Source organism: Taudactylus pleione, unplaced genomic scaffold (genome assembly GCF_031769625.1).
Source record: "Taudactylus pleione unplaced genomic scaffold, aTauple2 ptg000043l, whole genome shotgun sequence".
NCBI classification, from domain to species: domain Eukaryota; kingdom Metazoa; phylum Chordata; class Amphibia; order Anura; family Myobatrachidae; genus Taudactylus; species Taudactylus pleione.
The window spans coordinates 6,897,449-6,918,434 of record NW_028284445.1 but is presented as its reverse complement, the minus strand read 5'-3'; the positions used below and the strand labels follow the sequence as shown (position 1 = coordinate 6,918,434).

The 20,986-nt window shown below is 43.1% G+C and overlaps 1 protein-coding gene across 11 annotated transcripts in view; it reads left to right on the top strand.

The window, feature by feature from the left end:
- Window positions 1-20,986, top strand: part of NBEA (neurobeachin) — a 634,796-nt gene that overhangs the window by 202,462 nt on the left and 411,348 nt on the right. For all 11 annotated transcript variants that reach the window (XM_088460223.1, XM_088460224.1, XM_088460216.1 and 8 more), the window contains exons 11-13: window positions 2,737-2,845; window positions 4,433-4,585; window positions 5,102-5,270. In XM_088460223.1, the coding sequence (XP_088316349.1) occupies window positions 2,737-2,845; window positions 4,433-4,585; window positions 5,102-5,270 (431 nt within the window). The remainder of the gene's footprint in view (window positions 1-2,736; window positions 2,846-4,432; window positions 4,586-5,101; window positions 5,271-20,986) is intronic.

The following is a 20,986-nucleotide window of genomic DNA, read 5'->3' as shown; positions in this document are numbered from 1 at the left end:
ATATACTATGTGATCTATCTAAACTCTGATATAACAAGTCTCTCTTAGGTCTTGAGGCTCACACTTTTCAAACGTTTTGTATAAACTTTCTGTTCATTTCCTTTCTCCCCAAGGAAATGGCTTCATTCACTCGCAGACTGAATAATCTTCTTAACAGCGAGAGAGCCACAGTTACAGAAATATGGCAGATTAATGGGACTATAATGTTGAATTTTCAGTTGCAAATGGCTTCTTTAAAGCGCTTCATGAACGCATGGTGCCAAATCTATTTTGAAACTGCATTGTTAGAAAAAGAGAACATGTAGAATATGCACATTTACATATAGAAAGTAGAATTTAGAATGTGAGACTAAATGATATCCAATGACATTGTGGCTTTGGATAGCTTACCATACAGATGGATCCATGGTTAAATTAACTGAACATAAAATTGGAAGTTAATAAATGTTGTTATATTTTTTGGATAGTTATTAATACCACTCTTGGCCAACACTTGTAGTGCTATTATAGTTTTTAATTTAGAATGTGAAGGTTATCTTTCCTTATATCTCCTGGCATTAGAACACAGTGATAGACCACAATGGGCTTTAACTCTAGTACCTCCCTAATCATATATAACAACCATTCGGAATGGCATAACTCTTCATTTTCATAATATTTGTGTCTTTAAAAAATAAGATAAGTGTAATTTAAACGGCTATAAAAATACTATATGCACTGTTTAAGGGATGTGGTACAAAATGTCAACAAGGTCTAAATGTCATCAAGCACAAGGCGATTGAATTGGCGCTGTCTTGATTTATGTGTTTTATGCAGTTAAATTTCCACTTATAAATGTATCATCTCCATTCACTCGCTGTCTTTGCCACGGACACGTCCTTCCAGCAGCTAATGTTCAATTCCTCAAAAGACGCCAAACCTTGTAGCTGCAGGTTTTGGAGAATTGAATCGCCCCCAAGGACTTTTTTTCATGCAGCAGTAAAACCACTAAGGACGGCATTTAAGTGCCACGTTCCCGCTTCGAGAGAATAAAGCTGCCTGGATCTTCCACATAGCATCCAGTAGTTTTTCAGCAGCTGTTTAATTGCTCGTGTGACGGGTGCAGGAGAAATTACATAAATACTTATGTGAAGCATTTTTTTTGCTTGAGCGGTTTCTCAGCTAGCCCTAAATAAAGCTCACAGGAAGTGTCCTCGCTGTGAGAACCTCTAGGCAGAACCCATTCATTTCTATATGGCAGTATGAACAAATACAGCTTAGCGGGTGCCCATGTAAGACCAACCTTACACCAGGGCATCTACCAGATTATGATCAGATCACAGATTCAAGTTAAAATGTCTACTTTTATTTTTTACTTTAAAACATTTTGTAGTTTTATTGTATGAAGAAAGGCAGTTACAATAAACACATTCACAATCAAAGAGGAATATCAATAGCAAAAACAATGGCAGAATCAAAACCCTAAAGGGGCCTATCCATTAGACGACTTTTTGAACGTTCCAAACATCCGGTTGGAACGTTCAGAAAGTCGTCTAATGGATAGTCGGCAAGGACCATCGATGCGTGTGCACGCTGGGTCCTTGCCGACCCCGACTATCTGTGGAACAAGCTCGTCAACCTGACGACGATAGTCAGGTTCACATGATCACAGGTAGGAGGTCTGTTTCCTGCACTGAATGACATGCAGTGAACATTGTTCAGTGCGGGCACCGCACCCAGAGACCTGAAGGACTGAATGATAGACATTGTTTTTCAGGTCCCTTAACACCCCCTCCCCCACCCCCTCCCCCTGATCTCTGTTCAACAGAAGATGCTAATCTAAATTACGAAGTAAAAACCACGTAATAGTTGCACATAATTTAAATGTGTGATTGACTATTAAAATCCAAAGAATCGATATATACTCCCCATTTTTTATATGAATGTATAACCCCTTTTTCAATATATTAGGTAATCTATTCTTCCTGTCTAGATACAAAACTGTAATAGAGTATTTTACTGCTAGAAAAGGGAGAGCAGAAGCTATACAGTTCCATAATATAATCTTTACCACCGTGACCGTCCATGTAAGAAAAGGAAATAAATCTGCACTTTTACCTTGCAAATCCCAATTAACAAAGTTCACACATAACATTGCTAGAGGGTGACTGGTCATTTGGAGCTTACAAACCTCGTTAATGAACATACTGTGAAAAAAGGAGGAATTCGAATGCCTACATTTCGGTCGTCATACCCGTTTCTCCCGAGACAATATGCCGCCTTTGACCTGGAAATTGGTGTGCACGGTGAAGTGTTTTAATATGAACCTCTTGTAGCATGGTAGGATATAGAATTTTAAAGGTGTTGTCCACACGAGTCAGTAAAACTGGAGGTGATGTAATTTGCAGTAGAGATCCATACCTTGTCAGCAGTAACAGGGTGATAGATTAGGGTACAGATATCTAGTTTTATAGGATAAAGTGGAACATATCCTTAAAGGTGATTGCAGTGGATCCTCCTCATCTATAGGTATCGTGGAACGTGGGAGGGACTGACCATAATGTCTCGCCTGTAGAAACATATAAAATCTATAGTTGGTAAATAATATTGAGCACTTAACATGTGGAAGGACAAAATAGTGCCCCCTGGATCATAAAGATCTTTGATGGCTGCTATACCTTTTCACCTGTTTTTAAATGAAATGTTGGGCTTTGTCTTTACTATAAAGCAATGCAAGTAAACCTGATCTATTTCCAGTGCGACCCTCCTGGCTTTCCTGGTGGAGCTGCTGAAGAGCTCGGTGGCCATGCAGGAGCAGATGCTGGGGGGAAAAGGCTTTTTAGTCATTGGTTACCTATTGGAAAAGGTGAGATTGTTACAGCATGTTAAATACATACACTCTAGGGTCAGTGTTTCCTGAAGGATTGAACTTGTTACATTATCTGTTTACTGAAATCTTTTTTGTGCTATGACATTTAGGGGCTGATTCCATTAGCCACAGCCCCTATGTGGCTGCGAACATAAATCAGCGAGGCTGGAGCTACCGTAAGTGCGGCATTTACTCGGACGGGCTCTCTGTGGCAAAGCTAATGGAATTGACCCCTTTATTTCTTTAGCTATACTGAACGTCAGGTTATTGAGATGTACATAGCTTCAAGTCCTCACAAGAAATCATACTAATAACCCATATTAGATTAATGTGAATGCAAAATTGAGCTCCTATAGCAGTCATGTATATTCCTTCTACTGCACTGTAGACTAGTACTGGGACTGATGAAGAGGGGAATTACAGATCACATTATTGTAGCGTTGTCCCTGTATAAGATGATGCTTAGTGGATGAGCATAGGATACGTTATTCTAGAACAGTGGTGTCAAACTCGGGCCCTTCAGCTTTTGTGCGACTACATATCCCAGGATGCCCTGTCACAGTTTTAGCATGCCCTAATAGCAAAACTGTGGCACTGCATGCTGGGATGTGTAGTTCCACTGCAGCTGGAGGGCCCGAGTTTGATACCACTCTTCTAGAATATTGTGTAGATACTGAGCAGGAGCAGACCTGTGGCTTTAACTTTCGTCACATAACCTCAACATCTATAATTTGGGACTGATGAAGAGGGGAATTACCGATCACATTATTGTAGCGTTGTCCCTGTATAAGATGGGAAGATCCTTCATTATACATGAGGATTCATCTTATTCAGGAATATTTTTTCTACATCTGTTAAAATACAATAGTTGAAAGCTCCAAATCCTGTTGTGCATGACTCCGTATGTAACATATATCGCCCTCGGTTGCATCGCATCGCTGGGTACACAAGTAGTTTAGAGTGTACCCAGCTTTAGACCTAATAAAAAATATTCATTGTATATCAATAATGTCACTTGTTCCTAGTGAAACAATTGGCTGAGTATTGGCCAACAAAATGGCTGCCTTGACTATGATTAGGGAGCCATTTTATGGTACATTACATAAATGGGTATGGCAAGTTGCTAGCTGGTACTGAAATAACTGTTCAAAGTAAAACTATCATGCCATGTTGGCATGATTAAAGAGATACAAGAAACAGCCTATGCGTGCTCTTGAATAAAAGTTCTGCTATTGAGCTATTAGGCCTAGTTCCAGGTCCTATTGCCTCCAATAGAAATGTGCTAGAGGTGTAGCTTTATTGTAATTACTATTATTTTTCAACTGTAGGTGACTTTTGTAAAAACTTTTCCATCCTTCTATGTTTTCTTTGAAGTATCTGTTTACATCTGTTGACGGCAACAACACTGCATTAAATATTGTTTTCTGCTTACGTTTTCAAAGGACAGTCACAGAAGTAGGAATAATGTTATACAGTCCTTACTGCACTGAATGTGGTGTTGATCTAAAATAAATCTGTGTAAGGGAAGACTGTGTCTCTCATGTTCTTTGATTAAGTATTTTATTGTTGTGTCTTTCCTTATAGTCCTCCAGGGTTCACATAACTAGAGCCGTGCTGGAACAGTTTCTGTCATTTGCAAAGTACCTGGACGGATTGTCTCATGGGGCACCTTTACTTAAGCAGCTTTGTGATCACATCCTCTTCAACCCTGCCATCTGGATACACACCCCAGCAAAGGTAACCCGATACCAGCACAGCTCCGATATATGTCTTTAGAGACTTTCCCTGGCTATCACAGCTGGTATGTGTGAACATTGAGATACATGGGCTCAGCAATGATCTATTGTTAATGAAAACCAGTTCTAATAATAAAAAGTATCTTTCCCCCTATTAACAAGTATGTGAATTGGTAAAAAAAATTCTAATTGTCGGAGAGGAGTGGTAACCTGTAACTCAGTTTGGGTAATTACTGGACATATAGATTAAAACATACTGTACTAACCCCAATTTTTCTGGTTTCTTTTCATCCAAAGAGTAATTCACCCTGAAAATATCAACTGATTTCCTGAACAGGAAAAATGTACTTTTAACCAGTAGCAGTCAGTCTGACATCTGCTTACACTATCAAAACTCTACTAAAAAGATGTTGGGATGTGATTGGTTATTATTGGTTACCGCCAAACAGCTAAAGGGTATAGAGGGCTGTCTGGATTTGGCCAAGATTTTAAAGCACTATTCTGTTGTATGTTTCAGGTGCAACTTTCACTGTACACCTATTTATCAGCTGAATTTATCGGCACTGCCACGATATACACCACCATCCGTAGGGTGGGAACAGTATTACAGCTCATGCACACTCTGAAATATTACTACTGGGTTGTAAATCCTACAGACAGTAGCGGGATTAATCCCAAAGGCCTTGGTAAGTAATGTTATGCTATCTGTAAGATGTGTTCCACTTTCTCTATGTTCCCTCTTACAGTGACACATTCCTGGAAAGCTCGAACCACTGTGTTCACCTGAAGCCATATAGTATCTTTGCCTATTTTATCTTCTGCATATTTCATTCATTATTTGTGTTTTCTATGTACCAGAGGTTCCCAAACTCCACCATTACAGTCCAGGTTTTAAGGATATCCATGCTTGAGTCCAGAGGGTAAACAAATTGACTGAGGTACTAATTAAGCGTTCTTTGTACTAAGCCTTGGAGAGAGAGAAAGTGGATGGCTCAATCAGCTCCTGTCATTTTTCAAGCACAGCCTGTGAAGTGACATGAGCCGATTGGTTGGTACTTTATCTCCGTCCACTTTCTCTCTCTCCATGGCTTATTACATAGACCCCTAAGTCACCTGTGCTCAAGCATGGATATATCTTTAAAACGTGGACTGTAATTGTGGAGTTTAGGAACCTTTGCCATATGCCCATCCAGAACCAGCTGCCAAACTCAATGACACAGAAGTGTTATATAGAGGGAACAAAGAACAGAGAGTGCCACATTAGTTCTATGTGGGCCCCCAATTTTACTTTAGGGGGTTAAGAATTATTTTATTACTCATTTATATTATTTTTTTTAATGCTAGTTTATTGGGTACAATAGAAAATACCAGATAATAGACATTTAATATAGTAGTACACAGTGGTTCTGAAAGAACAAATGGATTTAGTCAAACAAAAAAAACTAGAGCATATAATAATTGGACAATATAGACCCATACGAGGTGAGTAAAAACAACCTTCGTCATGGGTGACCATAACAGGTCATAGAAGGTAACCAATAACAATAGTGAATAGACAGGAGAGTTATAGGAGGAACAGGGGGAGAAGGAAAGGGGAGAAGCGGGGAAACGAGTCAAGGGTAGAAAGAAAAAATTATGGAGGAGGGAGGAATGTTCTGAATGGAGTTCGTTGAGCCCTGGAAGAGGAACATTATTATGGGAGTACCACGGATACCAGATAGATTGGAATTTCCGTACAGTGTTATTCTGTAAACTGGTGATATACTCCATTTTCAATATAAACCATATCCTGTTTAAAATTCCTAGCGGCTGGGAGTGTGCGATACTTTCCCATTTTGGGCTATTTGATACTTAGCTGCGCAAGATATGTGTAGAATCAGTTATTGGATGTATTGGAAACCTGGTTGATCGGGGCACAAAGTAGTAGATTGGTGGGGGAGAAAGAAGTCTGGGTGTCAATAAGTTGGGACAGAAGAGAACAGACCGTGTTCCAGAAAGGAAGAATTAGTGGACATGTCCACCAGATACGAAAAAACATTCCAATCTATGCTGGAGATGTAGTAATCAAATTAAATGTGTTCGGGTAGATTTGATGGAGGCGTTCTGGCACTAGGTACCATCTGGTATATACTTTTGTAAGAATTCTCTCAAATGTCCACACTAATGGAACATTTTGAGACGGCCGTTCGTATAGTATCCCAAATATCGTCTCCAAGGGAAAGGCCCAGATCTGATTTCCAAGCCTGTTCGTGTTCCTCAAGTGGGGGGAGACTCTAATGCAAGAATTGAATTGTATAGGTGTGAAATGGCCCCTTTTATTGTTGGTTATGTAGATACAGAATCTTTCTAAGAGAGAAGGGGGGATGAAGAAAGAGCAGTAGAAAATGAGGTGGTGAAGGGGCAAATCTATAAGTATTGATAGTGGAGTGAGTTGGGATCCTGTAATTTTCTTGGATATCGGCAAGACATGGGGGCAAAATTCCCAGAGGTATGATTGAAGTATGGTGATTCCGACTGAAATCCAGGGACGAGCCATAATAGGGGAGAGGCCTGTTGGGAATGCAGGATTATTCCAAATGGGAGTAAGGGGGGACGGATGCGAGGAGAGAGTAAATTTCTACTTCAGGGTCCATAGGGTATCCACAGGATACCTTGGGGTATAGGCGATGGCGGCAGACATCCAGGCACCACAGAGTTACATTTTCAGCCTCCCAGGATGCACTGGGGTCCCTCTACTATACCCCGCCCCCGAGCCTCAGGCCACTCAGTTTTCGTCGGTGCCTGGCCGGACCAGTCGCACCGTACAGAGGGGGGTCTTTTTAAGGCCCCTGAATATTTCTTCGCAGCTGTGGCTGCACAACTAGAGTGCTCCAGCATAGGACAGTCAGTATTGACGTCCATGCTGTCACTCCTACACCCTGCCGGTACCAGAACGCCGGTACCGATCCGGGGATGCTGGTAGGTAGCTGGGGTCACAGCTAGCGGTGATCCCGGCTACCTGGGCTGTGGCCGGATGCACGGGGAACAAGGTAAGCGGCGGGGTCCCGCGGTGGGCACCCACTGGTAACACAGTCCTGTTTGGTCCCCAGGCAGGGGGCTCCCTGGGGACCGGCTGCGTGTGGGGTCAGGTACGGATCCTGCGCCTTCCACTAGACCACCAGGGACAGCGGACCGCAGCATGTGCGGTACAGCGCGGTGTCTCAGGAGTTAATAGCAGGCCAGGGGAGAACGCCTTCCCTGTCTCACAGCCGGCGTCTTCCCCGCTGCACAGTGCCATTCCACAGCGGCCTGAGCGGGCTGTGTCAGCGCTCCTCCCCCGGGCCCGCCTTCTCTCTGCTCCTCGGTGGCCATTTTCTCACTACAGGATGGCAAACGCTGCTGGAAGCTGATACAGATGCCATTGCGGTCCGGGTCCCCCGCATACCTCTCCTTCAATTAAGGTCAGTGTATGCAGCACTGTTTCCTACCAGGCTCTGGTCTGTGTAGTTGATTGTGCTTGTAATGCAGGATGTTATCTGTGCATTGTTTGCGCTGTTTGCCTGTACTTTCATTTCTAACTGTCAGCCTTTTTCCTATCCCTGTTCTTCTGCTACAGCCCTTGCGGTGCGGTGTTGCAGGGTGTTTATTACCTCACAGTAAACGTGGTTTTTCTGTGTGGGAGGTCACATACGCTCCGTTCACACTCCTCATGTCTGAAAGTGAACGAGGATATCCTCTTCCAGCTATAATGTACTGATATCATGTGCAGTTAGCGGAGGGATATGTAGACGCTGAGGGTTTATGGAGGGCATGTTGTATTATATATCACGCCCCATTTCTGTCACTGTGCCTGCACAAAAAAGGGGACCTCCCTCGGCTGGCTAAGATGCTTACAGCCCTTGTGGGCAACGCCCCCTGCGTTTCCCCATAGGGGTTATCACAGCCTGTGGTGGTCTCATCGCATGCAGGGGTCCCTGGACAGTTGATGGTACCCCAGTGTATCCTGTTTTTCGCCCCCCCAGGTCTCGCAGGAGCCTGTGTGGGTGAATTTATTGTCCAAATGGTATAGCACCTGATGGACGTTTTACAGGGGGAGTCACCATTTCGGCCTTCTAAACGGCCTTTCGGGTCTCAGACGGGTAAAGACATGACGTCTGATGACGGTGACATTATTGACTTTTTCAGACACGAGCCCCTTAGTGCAAAGGAGGCGTAGTCTGGGTCTAAAGTCTATATACCTGGCCTTATACGGGCAGTCCGTGCGGCTTTGGTTATTACATATCCCCCGTGGCTAAATCCAAATATGCCTTCTTTATGGATAAGGGTGTTGCCACTGTAATTCCTCTATCTGGTCAGGTGGATCATTTAGAGGAGGCTTGGAAAATTCGGGTAAGCGGTTATAGCCTCAATAAAAACGGTTGACCTTTTGCATACCCCTTTTGCGGATAATTACATTTCCGAATGGGAGTTACCTTTACGGGTAGATTCTCATGTTACACGCCTAATGAGGAGTGCTACGTTGCCCATGCCCTCCAGGTCCTCTTTGAAGGAGGTTCCAGATTGCAAGGTGCAAATATATCTAAAATCCAATATTCCCTTGCTGGAGGGGCTTCCAGGCCGGCTATGGCCGTGTGCTGGGGGGCCAGAGCCATGGAACGCTGAGTAGGTAACTGGATCTCTGCTCACTGACTCTCCAGCAGAGCAGGTGGATAGTGGCAAATTCTCAGAGACTTTGCCACGTTCATAATGAGACGGTCTTACATATAGCCTACTCCTTTCCAGAATCTCCTCGGCAGCAGTAGCGGCTTGCCGCTCCCTGTGGTTGCGCTCTTGGAAAGCGGACGCAAATTCCATTTGGAATGCTTTGCCTTTTACGGGACAAGTCCTGCTTGGCCCTCGTCTGGACGCACTTGTGGCCCTGCAGGCATCAGCTACGTCTGCGTGTCTGCCATCGGCTACAGTCCCATCAGTGTCTGGGGTTTTGTCTTTTCGGCCCTGTGAGGCCAGGGTAAGTCTAAAATACAGCTTTCCAAGACAGTCAATAGCCAGGAAATCTGCTCAGCCATAAGAACAGGCTTGGAGTGCAAGACGTCCTACTCCGAAGTTGGACTATAAGCCTTCAGCCTCACGGGACGGGCCTCCTCTCGGGAGCCCCTAGAGTTGGAGGCCGGATTCTCCAGTTCGCCCAGTGCTGGTGTCTGACCACCACGGACACTGGGGTAAGAGAAGTATTTTCTTGAAGGTATGTCCTCTCCTCCCGGTAAAAACCTCCCAGACGGTTTTTCGTTACAGGTCTTCTGTCAATTCAGGACAAGGCCCTGTAATTTTTGAGGGTGTTACACTCTATGCTCCAGGCAGGAGTTATAGTACCTATTCCGTTGCCCCAAAGGGGAACGAGGTATTACTCCATCCTCTTTCTGGTACAGACACCCAATGGGTCTTACCAGGACATTCTCAACCTCGAATCCTTCAACAAATTCTTAAGGGTTCCTCGGTTCGGGAGGGGGGCCCTACATTCCATCATTCAATGGAGCCTGGGAATTTTGTGGTGTCGTTGGATATATTCAGGGTGAGTACCTGAATATCCCTCTTTTCTTAGCACACCAGTGTTTTCCTCAGGTTTGCAGTGGTCGATAAGCATTTCCAGTTTCTGGCATTGCCCCTTGGTCTGGCCTCCACGCCTCACGGTTTACCAGGGTCATGGTAGTTATGGCAGCCCACCTGCGGATGCATGGGGTCCGCTTGTTACCCTATCCGGGTGACCTCCTGTTGTTACCACGGTCTCCAGAGATACTTCAGTGCCATATGCAACGGACAATATCTGTGTTGCTACGTTAGGGCTGACTGATAAACTGGAAATGGTCCTCTCTGATTCTTCACAGAGGATGCTCCATATCCCAACATCTGAGGATCTTTGTGATTGAGGAAAAGATCTCTGCATTACAGGCAAAGGTACGCAGTTGCCTGCAGAGTCGCCGAGTGTCTATTCACTTGGCAATGTGGTTCCTGGGTTCCAGGGTGTCGCTGTTCGACATGGTGGAGAGTACCCAGCTTCACTCTAAAACTCTGAAAAACTTGATCCTCTCCGGATGGAATGGGTTGCCCCATAGGATAAAGTCGATAGACTTTCCCCGGAGGTTTGTCTCTCTCTGGCCTGGTGGCTGCGGAAAGCTCACCTAAACAAGGGGCACCCCCTTTGGGATTGCGGACAGGGTCCTTCTGATGACGGACGCCAGTATCCGTGGCTGGGAAGCAGTGACGGGTCCACACTTGTTCCAGGGCAGGTGGACACCAGTAGTTTTTGCGCTTCCCATAAACATCTGAGAACTCTGAGCAGTATTCAAGGTTTTCCAGCATGCAGGACAGGTCCTCCACGGAAATACCGTGCAGGTACAGTCTGACAACGCCATCATGATGGCTTATGTAAACCACCTAGGAGGTTCCCGAAGTCAGGCGACACTAACAGTGGTGTCCCGAATTCTGGCTTGGGTGGAAGGCTATATCCCTGCCGTCATCGGCAGTGTTCATTCAGGAATCCTCAGATACAAAGCAGGCTTTCTCAGCCGTCAAGACGTGCATTCAGGGAAATGTCCTCTTTATCAGGAGGTGTTCAATCTTCTGGTGAACAAGTGGAGCCTTTCAGAGATGACACTCTTCTGATAGACGTAGGTAGGTCCAGTGGACCTTCCAAGTTGTGTACCTCGTCCCTCCGTTATCCCTTCTTCCTCCAGTAATAGCAAGAAGGAGGCACGCTCCAGCGTAGGCCAGATGGCACTATTACTCAGATCTTCAGAGCCTCTCAGTTAACACTCCGAAGCTGTTGCCTCTACGCCCAGACCTGTTGTCTCAGGATCCTGGCTGATACCCAGACCTGGGTTGTCTGTCCTTGACGGTGTGGCGGTGGAGACTGCCCTCTTAAGGTCTAGGAGTTTTTCCAGCTCTATAGTTAACAAGGGCTCTGTTCATGCTAAGAGCTCGGAAGCTTTTATCTGCAAGAATTTACCATTAGGTATGGTATACTTTCTTTCAGTTGTGTCGCCCTAGAGGCTAGGCTCCTCGGGTATTCCGGATATCCAGAGGTTGGCTTTCCTACAGGTGGGCTTAGATAACAGTCTTCGCCTTGCTTACCTGAAGGTGCAGGTTTCTGCCCTGTTAGTATGGTTTCAGTGTAGGATTGCTACTCTTCCTGATGTCCGCACCTTTGTGCAGGGTGTACGTTATATTCAGCATCCCTTTGTTCCACCTGTGGCTCCTTGGGATTTGGCTGTGGTCCTTAGGGCTCTCTGAGGACCGCCATTTGATCCACTGGGCTCAGTGGATTTCAAATGGCTTACGGCTAGGACTGTATTCCTTCTGGCTCTTAATTTGGCCAGTAGGATCTCAGAATGGGAGGCTCTGTCATGTAGACCTCCCTTTTTCTCATCTTTCCTAGGAACAGGGCAGTGCTTGCCTTTACTTCTCCAATCCTGTCTGCTGGTGAGGCCTATTTGGCTGTGGTACGGGCCTAAGAATTTAAGTTGACCGTACCAGTCCATTTAGGAAATCAGACTCTTGGTTTTGTCCTTTCTGGTTTCCATAAAAAAAAGGGTTGGCCTGCCACTACGCTAACTTTGGCAGGATGGATTCACAGGTCTTCCTGTTCCATGCTCTATTAAAGCTCTTCCACTAGGTCTGTGGGTCCTTAGTGGGCAGCTCGACGTGGCGCCTCAGCGGTGATTGGCAGCCACGTGGTCATCTGTCCATATTTTTGTAAGGTATTATGCTTTTGATACCTTCGCCTCTCAGGATGCTTCCTTCGGGCGGCGGATTCTCCTTACAGCACAGGAGCTCCCCACCCTTAAAGGATACTGCTTTGGGACATCCCCAAGGTATCCTGTGGATACCCTATGGACCCTGAAGTAGAAAATATGAGATATGGTAAGAACTTACCCTTGTTATCTCTATTTCTACGATGTCCATAGGGTTCCACAGGACTCCCGCCCTGTCGCACCTGTACTGCAGATGGGCTTTGATCTGGTCACCGGTTTCTCCTTCTCCTTCTGGTGAGAATGTGATTCTTGTGTGTTCCAGACTGTCTTCTCTCTCTTTTTTGCTCCTGCTCCGGCCTATGGCTTGTTACGAAACTGAGTGGCCTGAGGCTCGGGGGCGGGGTATAGGAGAGGGACCCCAGTGCATCCTGGGAGGCTGAAAATTTAACTCTGTGGTGCCTGGATGTCTGCCGCCATCGCCTATACCCCAAGGTATCCTGTGGAACCCTATGGACTTCGTAGAAATAGAGATAACAAGGGTAAGTTCTTACCATATCTCATTTTTTTTTTTGAGATCGTCCCAAGTTGCTAAGTGTCAGAGAGATAGTAGAAACTACCGAAGCAGATTTTGGTCTGTATTTACGAGTTAACCATGGTAGGTGAGAGATCGACTGTGCATCTACCAAGTCGCTTTCTAGATCGACACAGCGTTTAACGTGACGGGAAGAGTGCCAGGCGATCATTTGGCTCAAATAGGAGGAACTGAAGTATCTGTGAAGGATGGGTAGCTCTAACCCCCCGTCCCATGTGCGTTTGATGAGAATATCTTGTCGGATTCACGTTTTTTTACTATTTCAGATAAATTTGCAAAGTGTGGATTGAAGAGTTAGTGTGTAAAGGGATGGGCACTGGGGGTTTCTGAAAAAGATATAATAGATTGGGGAGGATGTTCATTTTCACAGCATTGATGCAACTTATCCATGAGAGGCAGTATGAGCGCCATTGCTGTAGATTCTTGTCAATATAGCTAATAAGTGGGGGGTAGTTGGGTTTGTAAAGGGAGCTGTAGAATTTTGTGATGAGAACCCCAAGGTATTTCAATGAATCTCTCCACAGAAAATCAAAATTCAATTGTAGAAGCATCTTCATGTTCCCAGGAAAATGGAGAAAAGAGCTTCAGATTTGGTGTGGTTAACTTTATAACCTGAAAAATCACTGTAGAGAGAGAGTTCACGAAAAAAGGTTGGGAAGGGACGTAAGAGGTTTTGTTAGTGTGAGGAGTATATCATCTGCAAATAGGGATAGGGTATAACAGGACTGTTTAACCTCTATGCCGGCTATGTCGGGGTTAGCCCGTATTTGATATAGCAAGTGGCTCAATTGCAAGAGCAAATATGAGGGGCGATAAGGGGCAACCCTGTCTGGCGCCGTTAGTGATTGGGAAAGTAAACCTCCAGCCGATACTGTGGCGGAGGGTATAAGGTAGAGTGCTTGAAGAGCCTTGAGGAATTTTACCCCGGAGTCCAAAATGGCGTAGCGTCTGAAACATGAAAGGCCAGGATACCCTATCGAAGGTCGCCTCCGCATCAAGGGCAAGCACCACTGACGGAAATTTATGGACATTGATGTAGTGAATAATGTTAATCGTGCATCTGGTGTTATCAAGTGCTTGTCTAGATGGGACAAAGCCCACTTGATCATGGTTGACCAGGGTAGGGAGAAGTGGATTCAGTCTGTTGAGCAATGAAATGGGCCGATAATTGGATACGGACAAGGGATTTTTGTTTTGTTTTGGGAGGACCGTGATAGAGGCTTTAGTGGTGTCTGAGTGAAATGGAACACCTTCGAGGATATGGTTGAAAGTCGTGGTTAAGTGGGGTACCAGAGAAGACTGGAAATTGGAAAATCGTATAGTAAGACATTGGAAATCCATCTGGGCCAGGAGCTTTGGAGGGTTTTTGTGTTTTAAGGGCAGAAAGGATTTCTTCGGCAGAAATGGGGTAATCTAGAGCAAGGGAGGTCCTAAGATCAAGACGAGGAAGGCAGGGACTGTGGGAGGGGTTGCAGAGATGTTTGTAGTAAGTCTTGAATAGTGAATTGATGGTGGTTGGGTTGTATTGATGGATACTGTGAGCATCTTTCAGGAATGGGATAGCAGTCTAGGACCTCCGAGCTTTCAATCTGTTAGCTAGTAGAGTGTCTGCTTTATTACTTTTTTCATAAAATTTTTGGTTAAGCCAGCGGAGGTTTTTTTGGCCAAAAGAGCATTAAGTGGATGCCCTAGCTGATATAAGTTGGTCATATAGGAGACGGGAGGGGTGACATTTATGAGAGGTTTCTAAACGAAGAACCTCATCGGTCAAGGAGGTTAGTTGGGATCGGCACTCTCTATTCCTGAAATAAGCATAGTGTGTCTACGGATAACAGCTTTATGTGCCTCCCATACCAATGGAGTACAAGGCGTTCATAGAGAAGTAGTCTGCGAGAGCGAGTTTTATTTTTTCCTGAAATTTGGGGATTTTCAAAAGGGTTTCGTTAAGACGCCAAGGAGGTCTAGACGTTGACATTTCAATAAATTCAAAAGATGCAGTTATGACAGAGTGATCAAACCATGGATTAGTAACAATGGAGGCGTCGGAAATATGTTTGGACGCTTGGGTACAGCAGAGAGAAAGATCAATCCTCGAATAGGACTGGTGTGGTATGGAACAAAAAGTACACTCTTATATTTTTTATGACTTCATTATAGTTTGGAACATTTTAGACCTGATGTTAAATGCGACCAAAAATCATTGTCGAAACTACTAACACAACTGAACAGCTATGTTAGGTAGCTTTACCCTAAATGTCATACAGAATTTTCCAAACGATTTTTAATTGAAAGTATTAAGTGTCACAGAGCCTTAAGGAAGGTGACGGACATATGTGTCCCGCTAAACGCCGACTTTCTTTTCAGTTACTATCATCTATATGTCTCCACAAGGGGTCTGCAGTGCCTTATAGAGTACATAGGGGGAGATTCATCAAGTTTTAAAAAGAAATAAAGTAGAGAGAGATAAAGTACCAACCAATTGGCTCCTAACTGCCTTTTTTTTGGGGGGTAGCATAGCCTGTAAAATGACAGAAGCTGATTGGTTTGTACTTTAGCACTCACCAAGCTTTGATAAATCTCCCCCTAAACAGAAACAATATGAACAAAACAAGGAAAAAAAGTAACTTATAGTACAAAGCATTGCAGAACATGGACAGGTTTATAAACCTTGCTGCAACAGCAGTCATAATACCCAAATGAGCAGCGGGACGGCCCAACCAAAAGGTTTATTTCTTTTATTTATTAACCGTTTCTTATATAGTGCAACATATTGCGTTGTGCTTTACAATTAGAAACATTGAACAAAACTGGGTAATAACAGACTGAGATTTAGACATATAGGTAGGAAGGCCCTGCTCGCAAGCTTACAATCTATAGTGCTGCTTTTGGCAATAGGATAGAGATGATGGCATAAGTGTGGAAAGGAACATATATTAGATGCAAGTTCTCATGTGCTAGTCTCTGTTGGAAGAGAAATTACTTGTTGTAGTTCAAACATTTCCATCGCTGTATAATACTCTGTGCAGACTACACTGTAAAATGACTATTGCGCTTAGTGAATTATATCCTGCTATTTATGCAATATGTAGATGTATTCAAGTCATAAGTTAGTGCAATCATAATTATTTTTATTTTATGCGTATCTATCGCAACTGTGCATTTAATAAGGAACATAGGGGTATATTTACTAAAGTGCGGGTGTTTATAAGTGAAGATGTTGCCCATAGCAACCAATCAGATTCTAGCTATTCTCGTCTAGAGGTGTTAGAGTGTTAGATAAATAAGTAGAATGTGATTGGTTGCTATGGACGACATATCCACTTCTAAAGCCCCATACTTTTTTCTTCCCATCCTTCTAGTACAGGTTGATCTCCTTTTCATCTGTCCAAAGTATGCTGTTCCGGAACTAAATTGACATTTTTTTTTTTTTAAAAAGCCAAAGTCTAAGTTGGCCTCTCTATTCCTGGGGCTTATGAATGGTTTGCACCTTATGGTGAACCCTCTGTATTTGCTCCTGTGAAGTCTTCTCTTTATGGTAGACCTTGATAATGACATGTCTATCTCCTGGAGAGTGTTCTTCATTTGGCTGGATGTTGCTGATTTGGCCTCTCCTATGGTTCCCGCAATCTCTCTGATGGAAACTTGTTCTTTTTGCAGCCTGAGGATGGTCTGCATGACTTGCACTGAGAGCTCATTTGACTGCATGTTGTGGGTTCACAGCAACAGCTTCCAAATGCAAAATCCACACTTGGGATCAACTCCAGACCTTTTGCCTGCTTAATTAATATAGAAATAGCCCACACACTTTAGGTCCCTTGAAAAAAGAGGGGTCTACATATTAAACAGCTGTAATTCAAAAACCCTTCCTCCAATTTAGATGTGAATGCCCTCAAATTTAAAGGCTACACTTTAAAACCATGTTCATTATATAACTGTATCTTATGTTTTGGTGAACAGCTAAAATAACAAAAGTTGTGTTAGGTGCATATATATTGAACACTAACTGTAGATTTATTATGCTTTGCCAGATTAGTTGTGCTGACAACTTTCATTTTATAGAGTGGGAGCTGTCATATCTTTTCCTGGGCATCAAAAGTCCTCAGAACAGTGGCAACAGCGCCCTCTATCTGATCGTCTACTTATGTGTGTTGTACAATATGCAGCACTTTTATGAGAACAGAATAGAACGCATTATTACCTGATGCTCAAGGGGCTGGTTTGCTTTTAAAAGCAATAATAATGAAATGTGTTGTGCTGTTTACTTTTCCTCCTACAGAAGCACAAAAAAAAGGTTTTATAATGCAAAAGTAGAAAGTGAAGATTTCTCTTCTGATTCTTTAGAAATGAAAGCGTGGGAGGTTCTCCTCCGTCTTTTATCTCTGGAGGTTTTTGAGGAAAGAATAGTGCAGAATACCTGCAATGGTGACTTCTGTCAGTTCATTCTGGTTACCTCAGACATTTGACTAATGCCTTTGTCTTGCCAGCTGAGCATCATGAGAAATATAGTTAATGGCAGCCGGTGTCAGTGCCCTACTACAGTATTTCAAAAGTACAAAGTGATCTATAATAGTCTATCTTGTGGCTGGGGAAATTTGTGGGTGTATCTAAGCAGCGTTGGAATGATGTAAGTAGCATGTCTTGGCTTACAAGTATATCACCGCTCAAACAAAATATATTAAAATATAAATCCTTAGTTATTCTTGTTTAAACGGTAATGAACAGTGGTTATGACCTGTGTATCGCTACTAATATTTGGCTTTTGTCGTTGGGTGCTTTATATTTGGGTGCTAGCGCCTTTTGTGGTTCTTTTCTGGTCAGTTCTGTCCTTTTTTATTGCCTTGCCCTCCTGCACAAGGATGTGTGTGTTTATATTTTGAACTGGAGTCCATTTATCTCAATAATTGGGGTTCTGCTCAGTAAGTGGAAAGATGAATGCTTGCTAAAGTAACCATACGTGCATGTTTCATGTGCTTTAGATGTACTGATCTCCATGTTTCTTCATGTAAGTTTACAGGCTATAGATGCACATGTGTGAAATAGGTCTCTGTATAATACAGGTAATGTGTCCGTCATTGTTTGCCATTGCTTCAGAATAGAGGCTTGACCACTAAAACCTTCCTTCATTCCCATAAAGGCCTGGTTATCAAGCCTGGTCTCCGACCATCGCTCTCTTTCGTGCTTTCTTTCCTAGAGGTCTATTTATAGAGGCCTAACTCCAGCAAGCACAGCATCTCTTGCCGGAGAAAGGGCTATTTTACAATCAATGACTATAAAAGCCTTGGCACTGGAGAAATCATTGTTTTCTCTGTTAACACAGTAAATGGTAGACACATCCAACCCCATAGAGCTATAGAGTGCTGGTACCCAATTAATCAGATGACTAAAAGTAAAGCCCTCTTCAGATGATGTTAGCAGCCATTTCCCATAGGCAAAGTTCCAGCAAAATTTAGGTTTACCACCCGCGAAGTACAGGCTCAGACGTTCGGCCACTCATTCAGTTTCCTGGAAAGCTAACCAGGAACTGAGGTCTTTTGCAGCTGTATTAAGTGGGGGAGGAGCTAAACCAGTATTGCCTGTAGTTGGTAGCGCTCTCTTTGCAAGTAAACATTGAAAGTAGATAATTTAATTTGGAGCTAAGAAATGCGCTCAAAAAAGTGTTAAATAACAATAAATAAACTAAAAAATAAATAAAGTGTTAAACTCCCCCAATAAATACAAATAATTATTTTTCCTTTAAAAAAAAAAAAAAAAGATAAATTAATAAATAGGTCTTCTGAGCTTCCTATTTTTTTCTCCTAAAAATAATGGAGATGGGGTGTTTGGATAGAGCTATAGGGAGTCCACTATTGGAATGCTAAGGTTTTTTTTTTTCAATGCATCACCTTCTTAACTTGTAAATTATGTCACTTGTCGTCTTAAGTGGAATCCTTGTAGTTGGTGTATCATCATACCCTGACATAGTTTATCCATAAGCAGCATTCTTAATTAGTGGTAGAAGAAAGCTATCCTCAGAAATAAGGAAATCCTATCCCCCTGCCCATTCCACCTAATAACACGTGCTCTATCTGTTCATTCTGGAGCAGCAGCCATTTTAGTGACCTCTTGCACGTACCATCTCATAACATCACAGTGTGTGTAGATGCATAGTGGAAAATGTGCATATTGTGGGCTGTACAAGTAGACAGACTGTAAAGCTGCTATGAACAAATGAGGCCCTGATTGACTAATACTTACGGTGCCTGACTGCTACTGTATCCTAGAGTTTCTTTCTCATGATTATTGGTGCCACATAATAGATGTTTCCCCCATAGGTGACAGGCCAGCATTAACAATTTGTAAAGTAAATAGGTCTCATTACTTACCTGTATTTACCTGCATTCTTTGGATGAATGCCTAAGCTAAGAACAATGGGCCTGATTCAGAGCCGTTCGCTATTTGTGGTCGTTCGTTCAAAAACAAGGGGTGGCTATTCAAATGATCCGTTTGCAAATTGCAGTCTGTTCACACCTCTAAGTCTGAACAAGCGAGCAAAACATACGCTCGTTTATTTGATAAAAACGCCCCCTGGCCGCACGCACCATACGTCATGTCCGCTATTTATTAGATTAATCGAGTACATCGCACAGCGTATGAACTGCTCGCTATTCTGTGGTTGGTGTTTTCAACCGCTATTTTGCGAGCAGTTCTGAGTTAAAAAAAACCAAGTGACGTGGTCAATGACGCTGCTGTATTAATTATGCACTCCCTTAAAACGCCCGTTTTGACCTTTAAGCACGCCTGCGTTCGGATCTCCACTCCCCGTTTTCAAGCACCTTCCCCTGTTACCACCCACATATGCCTCATTCTGTCACTCAAAATAGCAGGCCCTCGCTATATTGCGTACCAACGATTTTCGGCCGCACTGACTGGTTCGCGCATGCGTACTAAAAACCGTACGCATGCGCAGATGTGCGAACATCGCTCGGAACGAGCGTACTGCCGCTAGCGAGTGGCTCTGAATGAGGGCCAATATTCACATATGCTGTGCTCACTTATTTAACCAAACAAGAATGCCATTCTGTTAAAAATCGAAATGGATATTCCAACTCTGCAAGTAAAATCACTCCCAGCATACAGAATATATAGGACTATCGCCCTAATGATCTACAGGCTGTCTCATAGTGTGTTCCTTCACTCTTGGAGGACCTTTTCAGATGCACTTTTTTTTGTTTGCATTTGATGTAGAAAGGGGGATATGAAACTGGACTGGAAAACGCATTGCTCCATTAATGTACAGTACTAACATTTTCATGATTCTAGATAAAAAAAAAAATGTTTATTTTTCTGGAAAGTAAAAGTCACTTGGCTCCAAAATATTAGGTGAAGGTGTGCTTGGATTGGTGTAAACTCGTTTGTTATAAGTGCAGACACTTTTGAGATTTGTTTAATGAGCTTAGAGTGGCTCCCTGGAGCCAATTTGTGGGACTCTGATCTATAAGAAGCCTCATCAGCGACACACTTGTATGTCCTGTTAAAATAACCGTAAAATTGATCTTGTGGAAGGAGGCCGCAAACATTAGCTATTTTAGTTATCCCAGGACAGGTAGAGGAATTGTCACTGTAAAGATTGGTTGCATCAGAACCATTTAGTACAAAACCTCCCACGCAGTGGTGTACTGTTAAATAAGAATAAAAGTCCATAGGGAGCTTTAGCACAAAGTTATTTGAAAAGTGAGAAGAGAAGAAAATAATGAAATAATATTACTTGTACTGCTCGCTGACACATTTGTCATCTGAGTGTTTCTGTTCGGTCCCCCCAAAAATCATCTAGAAGCTTATAAATTTCTAACAATGGGAAAAATTAATAGGCAAATAATAAAATGAGTTCAAGTGTAAACTCGTGATATTTGCTTTCACCTCAAAGCCAAGATGTGTCTCTGAAATCGGTAAAAGCTTCCTATTTTGCAGTTACAGAAACAGCAATAGTTAAGATTTATTTTAAAACAGACAATAATAAGGGATTCATTTTGTAGAAGGCTTTATATATATATATATATATATATATATATATTTCTCAAACTATCTTTTCAGTGGCAACTATATT